The 19,880-nt window shown below is 37.9% G+C and overlaps 1 protein-coding gene across 1 annotated transcript in view; it reads right to left on the bottom strand.

The window, feature by feature from the left end:
* RNF17 (ring finger protein 17) overlaps positions 1–19,880 on the bottom strand; it is a 114,836-nt gene that overhangs the window by 7,531 nt on the left and 87,425 nt on the right. The window contains exons 28-31 of the mRNA XM_055089659.1: positions 7,048–7,167; positions 5,986–6,066; positions 3,548–3,673; positions 2,114–2,170 (exon numbers count right to left, since the gene is read on the bottom strand). Of these exons, the coding sequence (XP_054945634.1) occupies positions 2,114–2,170; positions 3,548–3,673; positions 5,986–6,066; positions 7,048–7,167 (384 nt within the window). The remainder of the gene's footprint in view (positions 1–2,113; positions 2,171–3,547; positions 3,674–5,985; positions 6,067–7,047; positions 7,168–19,880) is intronic.

Genomic DNA, 19,880 nt, shown 5'->3' with positions numbered 1-19,880 from the left:
GCCGCCGAGCGGCTGGGCCCGTGAGCCGTGGCCGCTGAGCCTGCGCGTCCGGAGCCTGTGCTCCACAGCGGGAGAGGCCGCAACAGGGAGAGGCCCGCATACCACAAAAAAAAAAAAAAAAAAAAAAAAAAAAAAAAAAATCTAGCTGAGACACTGAAAATCACAACATAATTTTGTTGTAGTGGGACCAAAATGTGATAAATAATCAAAAGATCTTTAGCAATCTTTCATCCCCTGCCAAAAAAAAAGATTCTGTGTAAAAAAAAAAAAAACCCACAGGAATATTTACTTATATATAATACTTACATATAACACATAAAATTCTAGAAGAATGATTAACAAATTGCGGCTGCTTAGTGGGACGGACTGGGGTGTTCAAGATGTAGAATTGGGGCAACTTCTTTCTTTTCACATTTCTGTGGTATTTCATTTATTTTTAGAGGATTTTATAATAAAAACTAATATATGAAATGACAAAGATTTAAGTTAAAAATCATGAAAAAAGTGCTCTCTCTTAAGCTCTATAAAAGCATAAAGAGTAATTAAAAGTTATACGATTCCAAAGAGGATCAAGGCAGTTAGCAGTTGTTAAAAGAAATATACATATAAAAATATAGGGAAAAACAAAACAAAACAAAACAAAACTACTAAGGGCTTCTTCCCTGGTGGCGCAGTGGTTGAGAGTCCGCCTGCCGATGCAGGGGACACGGGTTCATGCCCCGGTCTGGGAAGATTCCACATACCGCGGAGCGGCTGGGCCCGTGAGCCACGGCCGCTGAGCCTGCGCGTCCGGAGCCTGTGCTCCGCAACGGGAGAGGCCACAGCAGTGAGAGGCCCCAGCAGTGAGAGGCCCGCGTACCGCCAAAAAAAAAAAAAAAAAAAAAATAGGGGATTTTTCTTTTAGTAGGTTAAAAAAAAATCTTGAATATGGTGATTAACATAAATAGTAAAACAATCATATTCAAATTTGTAGACTCACTTATTACTATTTAACATTTCCAAACTGGTGGCAAAACAAAACATATTTGAACCACTTAGATTTCAGCAAGAAGTGACCACCTACTGTTGAATTTTACTGATTTGTTACAAAACACTTTACAACAAGCATATGTCATTTTTATAATTATAGGAATTAAATTCTACTTAAAATTTTAAATGATAAAATTTTACTTATGAAAACACTTCTTGCACCCAAAAGCAAAAGTGACAAAAGAAAAAATAAGATAAAAAGGATAAACTAGACTTCATCAAAATTTAAAACTCTGGTGTTTCAAAGGATACCATCAAGGAAGTGAAAAGACAACCCAGAGAATGGGAGAAAATATTTGCAAATCATATCTGATAAGGGACTTGTACCTTCACACCTATCCTAAGATGGCCAGGAAAAAAGTCAGACAGTGTTGGTGAGGATATGGAAAAAATGGAACCCTTGTACGATCCTAATACCAAAGTAAAATGATGCCGCTGGTTTGGAAAAGTTTCACAGTTCCTTAAAATGGTAAACACAGTCACCATATGACTGAGTAATTCCACTTCTAGGTCCACACTCAAGAGAACTGAAAACAGACATCCACTTAAAAATTTGTACACAAACGTTCATAGTAGCTTTAATTCACTGTCTGTAAAGGTAAAAACAACCCAAGTATCCATCAACAACAGATGAATGGATAAACAAAGTGTGGTGTATCTGTATAATGGAATATTATTCAGCAATAAAAAGGACACATACTACAACATGATTCAACCCTGCAAACATTATGCTGAATGAAAGAAGCCAGTAACAAAGGGCTATGATTCCCTTTATATGAAACGTCCAGAATAGACAAACCCACAGAAACAGTTTCCAGGAAACTGGGGAGGGGGAGATGGAAAGTGACTGCTGCTGGTATGGAGCTTCTTTTTGAGATGAAATGTTGTGGAATTAGATAGTTGTGATGATTGCACAACTCCATGAATATATTAAAAACCACTGACTTGTACACTTTAAAAAGTTGAATTTTATGGTATGTAAATTATCTCAATAAAGCTGTTATGCTTACCTTCCTGATCTTGTATCAGATTCTTTGTATTGATGAAGTGTCCAAATTTTCAAAATATTTGGATTGAAACTTACCTCAAACCTTATTTCCCATCTCTCTTCCTCATATGTTTTATTGTAATCTGTTGGTTTCTGAAATAATATAGTATTATTAATGAATAAAACTATCTTTAACTGTGTAATATTGTTTTAAGGCACTTTCATATTTCATCCCACAAAGACCGCGTGCATGGCCTTGTTGGCATTCATTTCAGCTTAACTATGGGAAAATTTAGTGTTCTGAGTGATCTTAATATTGCAACAAGAAGAATCCTCAAAATTATGCTAAAAGCATGTCAACTGTCATTAGCTTATAGTAAGAGCGGGAGCTCTTACCTTTCCTTTTAAATGTTCACGCTGAAGAGTACACCTGGCAGAGAGACTAAGTAATCTTTATAAAACCTGTTTAACAGATGAAACACCCTTTACACAAACACACGGGGGCACGCACGCGCGCACACACACACACACACACACACACACCCCTATGCTCAAAAGAAACAACTGGCTGTGAGGATTACATGTACAAAGTTGTCTCATAGTTTCCTATTTGAGAGAAGAAAGTAGTTTCCTATATTGAACTGAACACCCACTGTTTGGTTGTGTACTATCACTAAAATGAAGATTCAAAAACCTAACAAGTGAACTGCAAGTCTAAAAATATCTTGCTATATAAAATGTTCACATTCTTACTTATGACGAGTACCCTATTTCTATAAAGTAGAGCTTGCAATGTGAAATCATATCTGTAACAGACTAATTATGTTTTTTAAAATATTAAAAACAGAAGCACCAGGCAACTGGAATGGGCTATTTACTGAAGCTAAGCTTAAAATCTGGCTCTGAGTTCCCTGTAAGAAAGCAAAATGGGGGAAATGTTATAATACTGAATATAAGGCAAAACCATTTTATCTTGGGAGAGAGTCGTTTTCTGGCAGTGAATTCCATTATGATTTTATAATTTGCATCTATATTCAAACAACGTGAGAGAACATATGAGCTTCTCATTAGGTTTGAAGATATAGAAACACTAAGTGACTCTTAATGCAACTGAAGTCTTTTTTAGGACTTTATAAAGCATGATATAGGGTATTGCTTTCTCAGTAAAGAATTTACAAATCCTCTAGACCCTCTTAACATATCAGGCATGTAGAACTATATGGAAGGCTTGAGGCATAAGACAAAACATGACATTTTAACCACAATTTCTTTTTCTATAGTTTAGATTTTTTGTGTGTGTGTGGTACGCGGGCCTCTCACTGTTGTGGCCTCTCCCGTTGCGGAGCACAGGCTCCGGACGCGCAGGCTCAGCGGCCATGGCTCACGGGCCCAGCCGCTCCGCGGCATGTGGGATCCTCCCGGACCGGGGCACGAAGCCGTGGTCCCCCGCATCGGCAGGCGGACGCGCAACCACTGCGCCACCAGGGAAGCCCTATAGTTTAGATTTTTATAGAAAAATAGTTCACTTACTTCCTTCAATATTTCCTCAGAATGTTCAAAAGTACAATACTTATGGTGTGCCATAAAATAAGAAAGTGCCATTCCATCAAAATAGAGATGAATAGATAATTTCTCCCATGGATTTTCTGGTAATTCCTATTTAAGTTCAATAAAGGAGATTATTACTATAAAAATAAAGTCTGCTTGAAGATTAAAATTTTACAGTCGGCAAAAATGAAATTAGATTTCTGACAATCACAGTATCACTCGCTTGACTAGTGACTCATTTTGTAAAATTTTCTTCCTGGTATTTTGGCAGATAACGAGGCAATAATGCTACTACTCTGGTTTTTATAAAATATATTTACATGTCCATAAGGTAGAGAGTTTTCTAGTTATGTAAAGAAAACAATTTACTATACATCATCTTTAGATAATACTAATAATTTATACTAAGTAGAAGGAGAAAGAAAAAGTATGCTCAGGGGTAAAGATATGAAGTTTAGGGAAAAATCCCAAAATGGCAGGAATCAGAAGAAATTAACAACAGTCTAGGAGTCATACAGTGGCTTTAAAATCCGTGCGTCCGTTTACAAACATCAGGTACCAAAATGCACATGACTGATAAGCTGATCGTTCCTCGCTGTTTCCACCCGGTACCACCTTAGTCCAAACTCACGCCTCTGCTGAGTTACTGTAATCGCCTTCCAGCTGACCTCCTGCTTCTACCTTTTTCTACCGTCCAGTTTTCACCAGTGCAAAGTGAAAACAGTAGATTTTGAGGTCAGATCACATCCACCTCTGCGCAGCGACAACTGCACCTCTCACAGGTGGCCTCCCACCTCCGTCCGTCCGTCTGCTCCTTGGACACTCCAGGCGTCTCCTGCCCTGCGGCTCTCTGCACTGATCTGGTAACTGCGTGGCGTGTCCTCTCACCACTCAGAAGTCTCGATCAAATTTTATCTTCTTAGGGATGTCTTCTCTGACCACTGTATTTAAAATGTTATCTCCTCGCGTGCCCACCTCTCCCTATCAGCCTTTCCTAATTCATTTTTCTGGCCAGCACTATTATTTAACATACCTTATATATATATTTTTTTTCCATTTTATCTCCCATCACTAAAATGGAAGCTCAAAGGAGGCAGGCGTTTCTATTTGGCTCTTGCTGCACCTGCAGGCCCAGGACAGAGCCCAGCATGTTAAGAGGCGCCGGGTCTGTGCCATGAGCATGTAAGGTAGGAGGAGCAATCCCGGGGAAGGTCTGCTACGGCAGCAGGTCTGCAAGGGCAGGCACAGGCGTGGTTTCTGAGAAATCGAGTACCTTGGTATACGCCACACTGTCTTCCTAGGCTAAGTAAGCTAAGCAGCAAAGAAAGCCACCTGGATAACCTGAGCAGTTCCCATCTCTGCAGGACTTCTGTGACTGTCCACAGAGGCTGTGGCTAACCAGAGGGGCTTCTCCACTTTCTTACTTAAGGGAGTCTGTGGCTCTTTTTAGGTCTTCATGAGCCTACCATCACATCTTTCACAGAGAAATACTTCCCTGAAGTTCTTCTCTCCGCCCGACCCGTCCAACACAGCTCCCGGAGAATCTCCTCAGCGCCTCACCGCTCAGGAACCCCGGGGGGGCCTCCTGCCCGCCGTCTACTTCTCTCAGACCCTAGTCGCACTGCTGCCGCTCCCCAGCTTCTACCGCTCTAGCAAGCGCATCCCCCACCTCTGTCTCCGCACCTCCCTGCTCAGGAGCACTTCATCAACGCCCATTTCTACATTCCTATCACACTCACTCCTTTCACCAGCCGCCCGGCTCTCAGCAAGGTGTGGTATCAAGTCTTTACGGTTTTGCCTTGTGTCTCACTCTTTCACTAACTCGACAGGGCCCTTGAGGGCGGGAATTACCCGCGCCTAACACAGTGCTACACACACAGCACCATCCTGGAAACTACCATGTGTGTTTATAAACATCTCTATTTCCTTAGTGCTCTCCTCGTGTCAAAATAAGTTGTTAATAAGGAATCTTCCAAATTACTGGCTTATGGAAGTTCTCAGGAACTTGCTCAAAATTAGGTTTATTTAAAATGAGCCTAGGAACCAAAGTGGTAACTTCTTTTATGTTAACGAGTAATTGATAATCACACAGGAACATAGTTCTTCATAAAAAAAAATCCCTCAAATTATATTACCTGTAACACTTTATGGCAAATAAACTAAATCGATGATATATGCTTTATTTTTAATTTTTTTTTGAAGTTGGTTTTTTAAAGATTTTTTGATGTGAACCATTTTTAAAGTCTTTATTGAATTTGTTACAATATTGCTTCTGTTTTTTGGTCCCTTGGCCGAGAGGCATGTGGGATCCTAGCTCCCCGACCAGGGATCAAACCCACAGCCCCTGCATCAGGAGGCGAAGTCTTCACTACTGGACTCCCAGGGAAGTCCCAATGATATATGCTTTAAATACAAATTACCATAATGTGAACTTCCACCTTTCTTTTTGAAAGCAGTTCCTGAAGGAGTTCTACCGCATCTGGTTGCCAGACATTCCCGACCTATTTGGGATTAATAAACTCAGATTCTTTCACAAAATAAGAGCAGGAAGTAAATGAAGATACACAAAAGTAGCCATAAACAGATAACACTAGAGAGAAGGGCAAAATATATAGGCAGTTTTCAGAGAATATCATGGGTATTTGATAAAAATGATCTTAAGAAACTAATAATTTGTCTCAGCTTCCCCCCATGTTACTCTCTTAAAGCATTTTATGCTTTAAAAATATAAACCTACACTAAAAACAAAGCATCATAAAACTTTTAAAAAAGGCCAATATGCCAAAGCAGTGCTTGTATACTGACTACAATGTATATTTATTAAGGAGCAGTGACTATTACATCTTACGTGTTAAGAGGCTCACTTGGGCGGGAAATTGGGGCCTCCTGCCAAAAGCCCATGAGGAGCCCCAGCTTCCCCCCCGGCGCCCTGTGCGTGAGCATCTGGAAGCAGGTTCTTCCGCCCAGCCAGCCCTTCGGGTTACTGCATTTCTGGCGCACAGCTTGGCTGCAGAGTCACCAGGGACCCTGAGCCAAAACCCCCGCTAAGCTGTTCCCAACGCCTGAGCCACAGAAACTGTATGAAAGTTTCAAAAAGCTTATTGTTGATTCAGACCACGAAATTTTAAGCTTAATTTGTTGTATGGCAAGAGATCATTAATATACCATTCCTTTCTCTGATCCAGCTTCAAATTTCTTGAAATTTTATTTGAACCGTAACTAAAAATTAACAATTCCAAACAAAATTCCCATCTATGAAGACACTATCTCTCTTAATTTATTCAGATATTTTTATATCCTTCAGGATAATTCTGTCATTTTCTTCATAAAGGCCCTTTAACTATCTTTGTAAGCTTATTTCTAAATATTATTTTTGTTGCACTGAAAGGGATTTCATTTTACATTCTAATTTCTAGAAAACTATTGTTAATAAAAAGACAGTATTTTAAAATCAGTCATCCTATAAATCCCTGTTTACTCACAGGTATGGTATTATAGAGCTGACAAGGAATACAAAGTTGGGGTGTATCAGGATATAGCAAAATAGGGTAAAGATGACACGGTGGAATCTTCTCAGTGAATCCGTGATCTAAATATTGTACCTGAAACAGGACAAAGTTCATAATTAAAACTTACTACTAAAAACTAGGGGACAGAAAGGACTCCCTGGTATTAAAGAGAATAAAAAAAAAAAAGACATCCTAGAAGGAGATATAAATCTAGATTTAAAAAATCTCTAGAAAAATGTAACACTGTATTTCCTCATCCCATAGTGTATCAAACCTGTCAAAAGGTTTTCTTACACACGAACAAAAGCTTTTTCTTTTCTTGAGAATAATCAATTTTTTGGAGGATGTTTATAATTTTTATTTTGTGTTTCCAAGTATTTTAGAAGTCCTGATTTCTATTTAATAGAAGAACATTTCTCAAATTCTCAGTATTCCTCAGTTTCACAGTTTGGGAAACTCTGCATGTAATGTTTCCTCCCTGGAGAATCACACTGCATGATAAAGGTTCTGAGAAGTCCTATGAGAAACAAACTTGTTTTTAAGTCATCCAGTGTTCCTCAAATTTTGTAAAATAACTTTCTAAAGACTTCATTTTTTAAAGAATTTTGGGTTCACAGCAAAATTTAGAGAAAGGTACAGAGATTTCCCTCACACCCCAGCCTCCCTCACTGTAACATCCTGCACCACAGTAGTAATTTGTTATAATCATGAACCTACGTGGATACGTCAACATCAAGGTCCATATAGATTACGTTAGGGTTCACTTGGTGATGTACACCCTATGGGACTGACAAATGTATAAAGACGCTCTGTGAAAACAAAGGGTGTTTTCATTGCCCTAAAAATCCTGTCCTCCCTCCCCCCTCAACCCCTGGGCAAACACTCATCTTTTTACTATCTCCATATTTTGCATTTTCCAGAAGGTCATAGGGTTGGAGTCATACAGTATATGTAGCCTTTTCAGACTTGCTTTCACTTAGTGATATGCATTTAAGGTTCGTCCATGGCTTTTCATGGCTTGATAGCTCATTTCTTTTCAGCACTGAATAATATTCCATTGTATGAACGCACTACAGTTTATTTATCCGTTCACCTACTGAAGGACATCCTGGGTGCCTCCAAGTTTGGCAATTATGAATAAAGCTCCTATAAACAGGTTTTTGTGTGGACATGTTTTCAACTTCTTTGGGTAAATACTGTAAAAATTTAATAAACAGAAACCTCAATTAAACAGAGTTGGGAGATCAGAAAGGGGAGCTCCATGTCCTTTGATGATAGCACAGCCCAACAGGAGGAATACAGACTCTTCTTCTTTCCTGGGAAGGACTCAGCCAATGAAAAGCCACGGACTCTTTGTTTACTAGAGCCATACCCACCTTCCCTTTCTTCTCTATAAACGTGTTCTCCTTTCCTTGCTTTGCAGGAACTTGCACGTGACTTACCATGGTTGCAGACCCTGAACTGTTAATTCTCTGCTGATCCTGAATAAATCCAGCTTTGCTGGAGACGTATCTGGCGGTCCGTTTATTTCAGGTCAACAATACCAAGGAGTGCAACTGCTGGATCATACGTTAAGAGTAGATTTAGTTGTTGAGAAACTGCCGAACTGGATGTACCACGCTGCATTCCCACCAGCAGTGGAGGGATTCAGTTGCTCCATATCCTCACCAGCATTTGGTGTCAGTGTTCCAGATTTTGGCCATTCTTAATTTATGTGTAGTGCTATCTTGTATTAACTTGCATTTCCCTGGTGACATATGATGTGGAACTTCTTTTCATATCCTTATTTGCCATCTGTATGTCTCCTTTGGTGAGGTATCTGTTAAGGACTGTGGTCCATTTTAAAAATTGGCTTGTTTTCTTACTTTTAAATTTTAAGAGTTCTTTGTATATTTTGGATAACAGTCCTTTATCAGATGTATATTTTGCAAGTATTTTCTCCCAGTGTTTAGCTTGTTTTCTCATTATCCTGACATTGACTTTTGCAGAGGAGAAGTTTTTAATTTTAATGAAGTCCGGCTTGTACCTTATTTCTTTCATGGGTCATGATTTTGGTGCTGTATCTAAAAAGTCATCGCCACATTAAAGGTCATCTATGTTTCTATGTTGTCTTTCTAGGAATCTTACAGTTTTATGTTTTACATTTAGGTCTGTAGTCCATTTAGAGATAATTTTTATGGAAGGTATAAAATCTGTGTCTAGATTTTTTTGCATGTGGATGTTCCATTGTTCCAGCACCATTTGCTGAGAAGACTATCTTTGCTCAGTTGTATTGCCATTGCTCCTTTGTCAAAGATCATTGACTATATTTACGTGGGTCTATTTCTGTGTTCTCTAGTCTATTCCATTGATCTATTTGTATTTTACTTTGCCAATACCACACTGTCTCGATTAACTTTATACTGTCTTGAAGCCTAGCGTGTCAGTCCTTTAACTTTGTTCTTCTCCTTCAATATTGTGTTGTCTATCCTGAGTCTTTTGTCTCTCCATATAAACTTAAGAATAAACTTTGCTGATATCCACAAAATACCTTGCTGGAATTCTGACTAGGATTGCACTGAATCCATAAATACAGTTGAAAAGACCTGACATCTTGACATCACTGAGTCTTCCTATCCAAGAACAGAGAGTTGCTCCATTAATTTTGTTCTTTGGTTTTGTTCATCAGAGTTCTGCAGTTTTCCTCATATAATCTCTGTATATATTTTGTTAGATTTATACCTAAGTATTTTGTTTTGGGGGTGCTAATGAAAAACGGTATTGTGTTTTTTATTTCAAATTCCATCTGTTCACTGTTAGTACATGAGAAAGAAATTGAGTTATGTATATTAACCTTATATTCTGCAATCTTCCTATAATTGCTTACTAGTTCCAGGAGTTTTTTGATGAGTTTCTTGCATTTAAAAAAAAATGTAGCTGAACATGTCATCTGCAAACATACAGTTTTATTTCCTCCTTCCCAGTCTGATTACCCTTTATTTCCTTTTCTTGTCTTGTTGCATTAGTTAACACTTCCAGTACAATACTGAAAAGGACTGGTGAGTGGGTATCCTTGCCTTGTACCTAATCTTGGTGTAAAAGCCTCAAGTGTCTCACCATTAAGTATTATGGTACCTGTAGAAGTTCCCTTATACTTCTAGTTTACTGAGTTTTTATCATGAAATGAGTGCTGGATCTTCTCAAATGCTTTTTCTGCATCTACGGACATAATCATGAGACTTTTCATTTTTACACTGTTGATGTGATGGATTACTATAATTGATTTTCAAATGGTTAATCAGCCTTGTATACCTGGGATAAACACTATTTGGTCATAGTATGTAACTTTTTTTAAACATTACATACTGTGTTGGCTCTAACTTGCCAATATTTTGCTGAGGATTTTTGCATCTATGTTCCTGAGAGATACTGGTCTGTAGTTTTCTTTTCTTGTAATGTCTTCCTTTTTGAATTAGGGTAATGCTTGCTTTATAAAATGAGTTATGAAGTATGCCCTCTGCTTCTTTCCTCTGAAAGATATTGTAGAGAAATGGTAAAATATCTTCCTTAAATGTTTGGCAGAATTCACCAGTGAACCTATCTGGGCCTGGTGGTTTTTGTTTTGGAAGGCTGTCAATTATTGACTCAATTTCTTTGATAGAGGCCGAGATTGTTTATTTCTTCTTGTGTGAGTTTTGGCATTTTGTGTCATTTAAGAAACTGGTCTAGTCCATCTAGGTTATCCAATGTGTGGGCATAGTTGTTCACAGTATTCCTTTATCTTTCAATGTTCATTAAATCTGTATTGATATCCCTGCTTTTATTTCTGATATTAGTAATTTGTGTCCTTTTTTTTTTTCCTTGGCTAGCCAGGCTAGAGGGTTATCGATTTTATCAAACTTTTCAATGAACCAGCTTTAAATCTCATTAATTTTTTTTCTTGAATTCCTGTTTTCAGGGATTCACAGATTTCAGCTCTAATTCTTATTATTTCTTTTCTTCCGCTTACTTTGGCTTTTTTTTCTCTTTTTCTGATTTTCTAAGGTAGAAACATAGATAATTGATTTTAGACTTTCCTTCTTCTATAATATATGCATTCAATGCAATGAATTTCCCTCTCAGCACTGCTTTACCTGCATCTCATAAATTTTGTAAGTTGTTTTCATTTTCATTTAGTTCAAAATATTTTAATATTTCTCTTGAGATTTCTTCTTTGACCCATGTGTTATTTAGAAGTTTGCTGTTAAATCTCCATGCATTTGGGGATTTGCCAATTGTCTTTCTCTTAGTGATTTCTAGTTTAACTCTATTGTGGTCTGAGAGCAAACACTGATTTCTATTCTTTTAAATTTAAGGTGTGTTTTATGGCCCAGAATGTGGTCCTATCTTGGTGAATATTCCATGTGAGCTTAACAATGTGTATCTTGCTGTTGTTGGAGGAATAATTCTATAGATGCTAACTATATCCAGTTGATGATGTTGTTGAATTCAGTTATGTCCTTACTGATTTTTTGCCAGTTGGATCTGTCCATTTCTGATGGGGGGCGGTGTTGAAGTCTCCAACTGTGATAGTGGATACACCTATTTCTCCTTGCAGTTCTACTAGTTTTTGCCTCATGTAGTTTGACTCTCTGTTCTTAGGGGCATATTAAGAATTTATTAAGACATTCAGAATTTTATGTCTTCTTGGAAAACTGACCCTTTTTCATTATGTAATGCCCTTTTTCCTTGATAACCTTCCTTGCTTTGAGTCTGTTCTGAAATCATTATAACTACTCTTTCTTCTGTGTTAGCATGGAATATTTTTCTAAGTCCGTTTATTTTTAATCTGTTTTTATCTTATATTTAATGTGGGTTTCTTACAGATAATATATAGTTGGGTGTTATTTTTTGATCCACTCCAATAATATGGGTCTTTTAACTGGTGCATTTAGACCACTGACCTTCACAGTGATTATTGACATAGCTGGATTAATATCTAACAAAAATTTGTTACTGTTTTCTACCTGCTCTTGTTCTTCATTCTTATTTTTGTCTTTCACTGTTTTTCTTCCACTTGTGGTTTTTTGGGGGGAGGGATTTTATATGATCCCATTTTCTCTTTCTTAGTGAATCAGTATAGTTAAAATTTTTTTTAGTAGTTGCCCTACAGTTTGCAGTAATCACAACTAATCCAAATCCACTTTCAAATAACACTATACCACTTTATAGACAGTATTAGTACCTTATAGTAACAAAATAATCCTAATTCCTCCCTCTCATCCCCTGTATTATTGTCATTCATTTCACTTATATATAAGCATACATAAGCATATACATAACTAAAAGCACATGTAACTGAATGATTTGCTGCTATTATTACTCTGAACAAACTATCACCTGTTAAGAGCAATTAAGAAAAATAAAAGTTTTATCTTCACTTATTCCTTTTTCAATTATTTTCTTTATGTAGATCTGAGTTTCTAACCTATATTATTTTCATTCTCTCTAAAAATTTTCTTTTAACATTTTATTGCAAGGCACATCTACTGGCAACAAATTCTCTCAGTTTTTGTTTCTCTGGTAAAGTCTTCATTTTTCCTTCAGTTCTGAAGGATAATTTTGCAGGGTACAGAATTCTAGGCTGATGGGTTTTTCTCCCTCTCAAGATTTTAAATATTTCAACCCACTCTCTTTTTTTAAAAAATTGATTCATTTATTTCTTTATTCAATTAGTATGAAATGAGGGACTATTCTGGGTGACCCAAAGTGCTAAACTTACACTGTGATTTCTACCCAATTTGCATTGTTCTCTTAGCTGGAAGAGGTGGGGAAAACATTCTTCCTATATCAGTGGCTGCAGCTGCTCAACTTACTTTCCAATAAACAAGTTAATTATTATGTCAAAGGTTTTAGGTAAACTTGACTAACGTTGGCAAACAGCACTTGAAAGGAAAGACTGAAAAAGCAGCTCTTCTGCCCCTTTCCCATTTGCACATTTCTGTTCCCCTCTAACCTTAAAAGAACCTAATTACAGCAATGAGATCACTAGGCAATTTAACCTAACTCCTGACATGTGCTCTTCTGAATGCATACCATGCCTTGTCTAACCTGGTGATTCTTTTTCTAGATGAAAAGAAGAATGAAGAATTAGGCAGTTAAAAATATGACTAGGTCCCCCCTACCCCCAACAGCCTCCCTAAACAATCCTGCAGGCAGATCACTCGGGCAATATAACATCTGAAGAGAGAGTCAGCCAGCCTGCATGCAATGCAGAATGATGTAGAAGCCAGCCTCCTGCCTCGATGATTCACTGAGATTGTTCCCCACACCCCCATTTTCCCCTTTAAAAACTGTCCTGGCTGAGCAGAATCTTAGGAGTTGGTTTCTGGACACAAGCCCACCTTCTCCTCAGATTGCTGGCTTTTCTGATTAAAGCGCACCTTTCCTTTCTTTCTTTTTTTTTTTTTGGTACGCGGGCCTCTCACTGTTGTGGCCTCTCCCGTTGCGGAGCACAGGCTCCGGACGCGCAGGCTCAGCGGCCATGGCTCACGGGCCCAGCCGCTCCGCAGCATGTGGGATCTTCCCGGACCGGGGCACGAACCCGTGTCCCCTGCATCGGCAGGCGGATTCTCAACCACTGAGCCACCAGGGAAGCCCTCACCTTTCCTTTCTACTAACACTTGCCTCTCAAATTACTGGCTTATGAGTCAACCCACTCTCTTCTTTCTTCTTGCATAGTTTCTGAGGAGAAGCTGGATGTAATTTCTTATCTTTGCTCCTCTGTAAATGAGGTGGTTTATTCCTCTGGCTTCTTTCAGGATTTTTTCTGCAATTTTGACTTTCTGTCATTTGAAATGACAGATCGTTTCTTTTGCATTTATTCTGCTTGGTGTTCTCTGAACTCCAGGATCTATGGTTTGCTGTTTGACATTAATTTGGGGAAATTCTCAGTAATAATTTTTCTTCTCTCTTCACTTTCTGGTATTTCCATTATCTGTATGTTATACCCTTGTAGCCATTCCACAGTTCTTGGGTATTTGGTTCTGTTTTTTTCAGTTTTTCTCTTTACTTTTCAGTTTTAGAGATTTCTATTTATCTATATCCTCTAGCGCAGAGATTTTTTTCCTCAGCTGTGGCCAGTCTACTAACAAGCAAAGCAAAGGATCTTCCTTGGTATTTCCATCTCTCTGCTTACATTGCCCATCTGTTCTTTCATGTTGTCTACTTTATCCATTAGAGCCCTCAGCATATTAACCATAGCTGTTTTAAGTTCCTGTTCTGGTAACTTTAACATCCCTGCCATGTCTGGTTCTGATGCTTGCTATGTCTTTTCAAATTGTGTTTCTGCCTTTCAGTATGCCTAATATTTTAAATTTAGATATGACCTATAACATAATATTAGTTTCAGGTATACAATGTAATGATTTGACATTTGCATATACTGCAAAATGATCACAATAAATCTAGTTAACGTCGTCACCACACAGAATCACAAAACATTTTTTTATGTGATAAGAACGTTTAAGATCTACTTTTAGCACCTCTCACATGTACGTGATTATTAATTATAGTTGCCATGCTGCACAGCATATCTCCACAAATTATTTAGAGTTGGAACTTTGTACTTTTTAACCCCCTTCACCCATTTTGCCCATCCTCCCTCTGACCATCACCAATCTGTTCTCTATCTCAATTTTTCTTGTTTATTTTTTAGATCCCACACAAAAGGGAGATCATTAAGTACTTGTCTTTCTCTGTTTGACTTATTTCACTTAGCATAATGCCTTCAAGGTCTATGCCATCCATGTTTTCACAAATCACAAGATTTCCTTTTTTATGACTGAATAACATTCCATTATATATATATTATATAAATATATATATATATACACACACACACACACACACACACCACAATTTCTTTATCCATTCATCCATTAATGGACACTTAGGTTGCTTCCATATTTTGGCTGTTGTGAATAATACTGCAATGAACACGGGGGAGCATATTATCTTTTCAAGTTAGTGTTCTTGTTTTCTTTAGATAAACACCCAGACGTGGAATAACTGGGTCATACAGTTCTATTTTTAGTTTTCTGAGGATCTTCCATACTGTTTTCCACAGTGGCTGCATCAATTCACCATACCAACAGCATATGAGAGTTCTCTATGCTCCACATCCTCACCAACGCTTGTTACTGGTTGTCTTTTTGATAATAGCCGTCTAACAGGTATGAGGTGATTTTGATTTGCATTTCCCTGATGATTAGTGACGTTGAGCATCTCTGCGTGTGCCTGCTGGCCATTTGCATTTCCTCTTTGGAAAAACGTCTATTCAGTTCTTCTGCCCATTTTAAAATCAGGTTGTTTAATTTTTATTGGGGTATAGGTGATTCACAATGTTGTGTTAGTTTCAGGTTGTTTTTTTTTTGATGTTGAGTCCTATGAGCTGTTTATATTATAAACAGCTGTTTATATTACTTATATTGTACGAGCTGTTGGATATTAATCCCTTATCAGTCAGATTATTTGCAAATATTTTCTCCCATTCAGTAGACTGTTTTGTCAATGGTTTCCTTCTCTGTGCAAAAGTGGGGTGGGGGGGCTACTCTTCATTGCGGTGCGCGGTCTTCTCATTGCGGTGGCTTTTCTTGTTGCGGAGCACGGGTTCTAGGTAAGTGGGCATCAGTAGTTGTGGCTCGCAGGCTCAGCAGTTGTGGCTCGCAGGCTCTAGAGCACAGGCTCAGTAGTTGTGGTGCACGGGCTTAGCTGCTCTGCAGCACGTGGGATCTTCCCGGACCAGGCTCGAACCTGTGTACCCTGCATTGGCAGGCAGATTCTTAACCACTGTGCCACCAGGGAAGCCCCTATTTTTGCTTTTATTTCGTTTTAGGAGACAGATCCAAAAAATATTGCTGCAATTGACATCATAGTGTTCTGCCTAAGTTTTCCTCTAGGAGTTTTATAGTATCCAGTCTTACATTTAGGTCTATAATCCACTGTGATTTTATTTGTATATATGGTGTTAGGGAATGTTTTAATTTCATTCTTTTACATGTAGCTGTCCAGTTTTCCCAGCACCACTTACTGAAGAGACTGTCTTTTCTCCAATGTATATTTTTGACTCCTTTGTCACAGATTGACCTTAACTGGGTTTATTTCTGGGCTTGGGCTTCATGAGTTCTTTATATATTTTGGATATCAACCTCTTGTCAGATATATGATTTAGAAATACTTTCTTCCATCCAGTATGTTGCTTTTTCATTTTGTTGATGGTTTCCTTTGCTGTGCAGAAGCTTTTTAGTTCGATGTAGTCCACCTTGTTAACTTTTGTTTTTGTTGCCTTTGCTTTTGGTGTCACATCCAAAAAATTATCACCAATACCTATGTATCTCAAGGAACTTATTGGCTATGTTTTCTTCTAGGAGTTTTATGGCTTCAGGTCTTATGTTCAAGTCTTTATGATCTATTTTGAGTTAATTTGTGTGTACTGTTTAAGATAGTGGTCTAGTTTCATTCTTTTGCATGTGGCTGTCCAGTTTTCCCTACACCATTTATGGAAGAGACTGTCCTATCCCCATTGTATATTCTTGGCTTTGTCATAAATTAATTGTTCACATGTGCGTAGGTTTATTTCTAGGCTGTCTATTCTATTCCATTGATCTATGCATCCTTTTTTATGCCAATATCATACTGTTTTGTAATTTTTTCTTGATAGCCAGACATGTACTGTGTAAAAGGAACTACTATAAATGGGCCTTCAGTAATGTGGTAGGAAGGTGTGACGGGAGGGGAAATGTTCTACAGTCTTATGATTACATCTCAGTCTTTCATTGAGACTATGCTTTCAGACTGTGAACTTCACAAGTGTTTCTCAGTTTTTTGCTCTACTCCCTAAAGTGGGAAAGGATGATATAGTGAGATGGAGTTGGGTCTTTTTCCAATGTGGAAAGCCAGAGTTAACTGGAATTGGGTAATTTCCTTTCCCCCAGGTTGATTAGGCTCTGATAATACCCCAGATGCTTAGGCCCTGCTTAAGTACTCTCTCCTGAGTGCAGGCCCTATTAAGAAAAACAGAATGCTCTAGCATATTTCAAAATGGTTCCTTTTCTCCTTCCCCTGCTGGAAGCATCTCTGATATTTATGTGAGAACCTGGTCAAGCTCTTGGAGATAAATATCATAGAACCGTGTGGAACCTTCTGATGACTGGGTTCCCTGGAGTTTTTGCCTCTCAGAGTTGTCCACACTAAATTCCAGCAATTCTTGGGAATTCCCTGGCAGTCCAATGGTTAGGATTAAGACTCTAGGCTCTCACTGCCGAGGGCCCGGGTTCAACCCCGGTTGGGGAACTAAGATCTCACAAGCCATGTGGTGCGGCAAAAAAAAAAAAAAAAAAAAAAAAAAAAAATTCCAGCAATTCTTCCATTAAAGTTCTGGTCGTCAGTCTCTGCTCCCATAAGCTGTGACTCCCTAGATTCACCTGACTCTCTAACTGTTGGGGCAGTGGTTTGCCCTTTGTACTCCCTCTCTTACAGATACAAGAAGAGTTACAGATTTTTCAGTTTGTTCAGCTTTTTACTTGCTGTTAGGATGGTGTGGCAACTTCAAAGCTTCTTAAATGTGGAACCAGAAACTAGAAGCCCTCAACAGTCCATTTTTTTAAATGCTTTACTTAATTTTGATAATTCAGTTTCTAAATTGTTTCAAGAATAAGGAATGTCAATAAGTTACTTCTGTTACCCCAATTTAATTAAATTAACATATCACTGTTTAATTGGGCTGTCTTGGCAGTCAGCATTAAAAAAAAAGAAATAGAATTGTTAGGGTAAGTACAATTACATGTAATGTCTATTTCTTAATGTGGATCATAGGACAACCTTGAAAGATATCAGGTTAAGGAATGAAAAATTTATTGTGTATACGTGAAATGCATAGGAAAAAAATTCAAAATGATGATTAAAATATCAAAATACTCTCAAATTTAAAAAACAGAGATATTAGAAAGTATGAAAAAAATATAGTTCACCACTATCTTATTTGGATCCTATATATGTAAAGATTATGAATTATAATAACTTAATGAAAATTGAATTTCAATTTACTTTTATATCATAAAAGAGTTATCTGAACAATTCAAATGTATGTGAAAATAGACTCATTTGCATACAAACACATGAATCTGTTGAGTATCCATATACCTAAATACTAACCCCAAATTTGAAACCATCTTACTTCTATTAAAAACCTATGAAGGGCTTCCCTGGTGGCATACTGGTTGAGAATCCACCTGCCAACGCAGGGGACACAGGTTCAATCCCTGGTCTTGGAAGATCCCACATGCTGCAGAGCAACTAAGCCCCGTGTGCTACAACTACTGAGACTGTGGCTCTAGAGCCCACGAGCCACACTACTGAGCCCGTGTGCTGCAATTACTGAAGCCCACGCGCCTAGAGCCTGTGTTCTGCAACAGGAGAAGCCACCACAGTAAGAAGCCCGCACACCTCAACAAAGAGTAGTAGCCACTCACGGCAACTAGAGAAACCCCGTGTGCAGCAACAAAGACCCAACACAGCCAAAAATAAATAAATAAAATAAATTTTTTTAAAAACCCTATGAAAATAAATAAATGTATATGTATAACTAAATCACTTTGCTGTACACCTGAAGCTAACACAACATTGTAAATCAACTACACTGCAATAAAAATTTTTTAAAATAAAAATAAAAGATACTTTCCAGGAAAAAAAAAAAAACCCTGTAAAGTCTGTGTTCCAGCACAAAAAGCACAATGCTTAGATCAGAAACTTTGGAATCAGATGCTTAGATATGAATTCCAGTACCACCACCCACTGACATGTTGACCTCGGGCACGTCACTGAACATAAACTTCAATTTTCTTACTGGTAAAATGGGCATAGTAATCTACATCTATGATAGTTGGAAACAGATAAGAAAATACGAACGCGCATATGTGAAAAAAGCTTAGAAACCTGAAGTGCTATGTTATTGTCAGGTATCATCATCAAATAGATAATAATCTCCTGTGCAAGTATTAACAAAAGACTCTTCTTAATTTTTCCTCCCCTCCTAAAACCAAAATCTTCACAGGCTGAATGTCTCTTGATTTCACTGTTATACTTAAAGTACAATGTAAATGGAGGCATTTTCCATCTATATTTTTATATACACATATTTTCAAAGTACAGTTGACCCCTGAACAACACGGGTTTAAACTATGAGGGTCCACTTACACATGGATTTCTTTCAGTAAAAACCTACTACAGCACTACACGATCGACAGCTGATTGAGTCTGCGACACAGAACCGTGGACATGGAAGAATGATATAAATTATACTCAGGTCGGCTACACAGAGTGTCGGCTCCCCAGCCCTAGTGCTGTTCAAGGGTCAACTGTATGCAGCTCTTTCTGAAGATTTTAGATGAAACTCAAGTACTATTCTTAGTATTCAGGAAAGAGTAAATTAACCCTAATGTGAAAGGGTAAATTAGGGGGTCCCGTAAACAAATTTACTAAGGAGATATAGAATATACTGGAAAATAAGTTGTTTTACTTAGCACCATGCACACGAATAAGGCTGCCAATTACAAGTAAGTGGCACCATTAAAGTTTCAGTGGTAAAAATCCCTACCTGGAAATATTTTTTTGTTATTCAGGTTAATAAATATACTTCAAAATGAAAAGAGGAATTCTTATTACAAATAAATATATAATGCATCTAAGTGATTCTCCTACATGAATGAACTCATCAGAAGATGTTTAAATCAAAATTTCATGTATCTGAACTTGAAAGACCTCCTAATGTTATAGCACTTAGCTTTAGA

The sequence above is a fragment of the Physeter macrocephalus genome, chromosome 13 (genome assembly GCF_002837175.3).
Source record: "Physeter macrocephalus isolate SW-GA chromosome 13, ASM283717v5, whole genome shotgun sequence".
Taxonomy (NCBI): domain Eukaryota; kingdom Metazoa; phylum Chordata; class Mammalia; order Artiodactyla; family Physeteridae; genus Physeter; species Physeter macrocephalus.
This window is presented reverse-complemented; position numbering and strand designations above follow the sequence as displayed.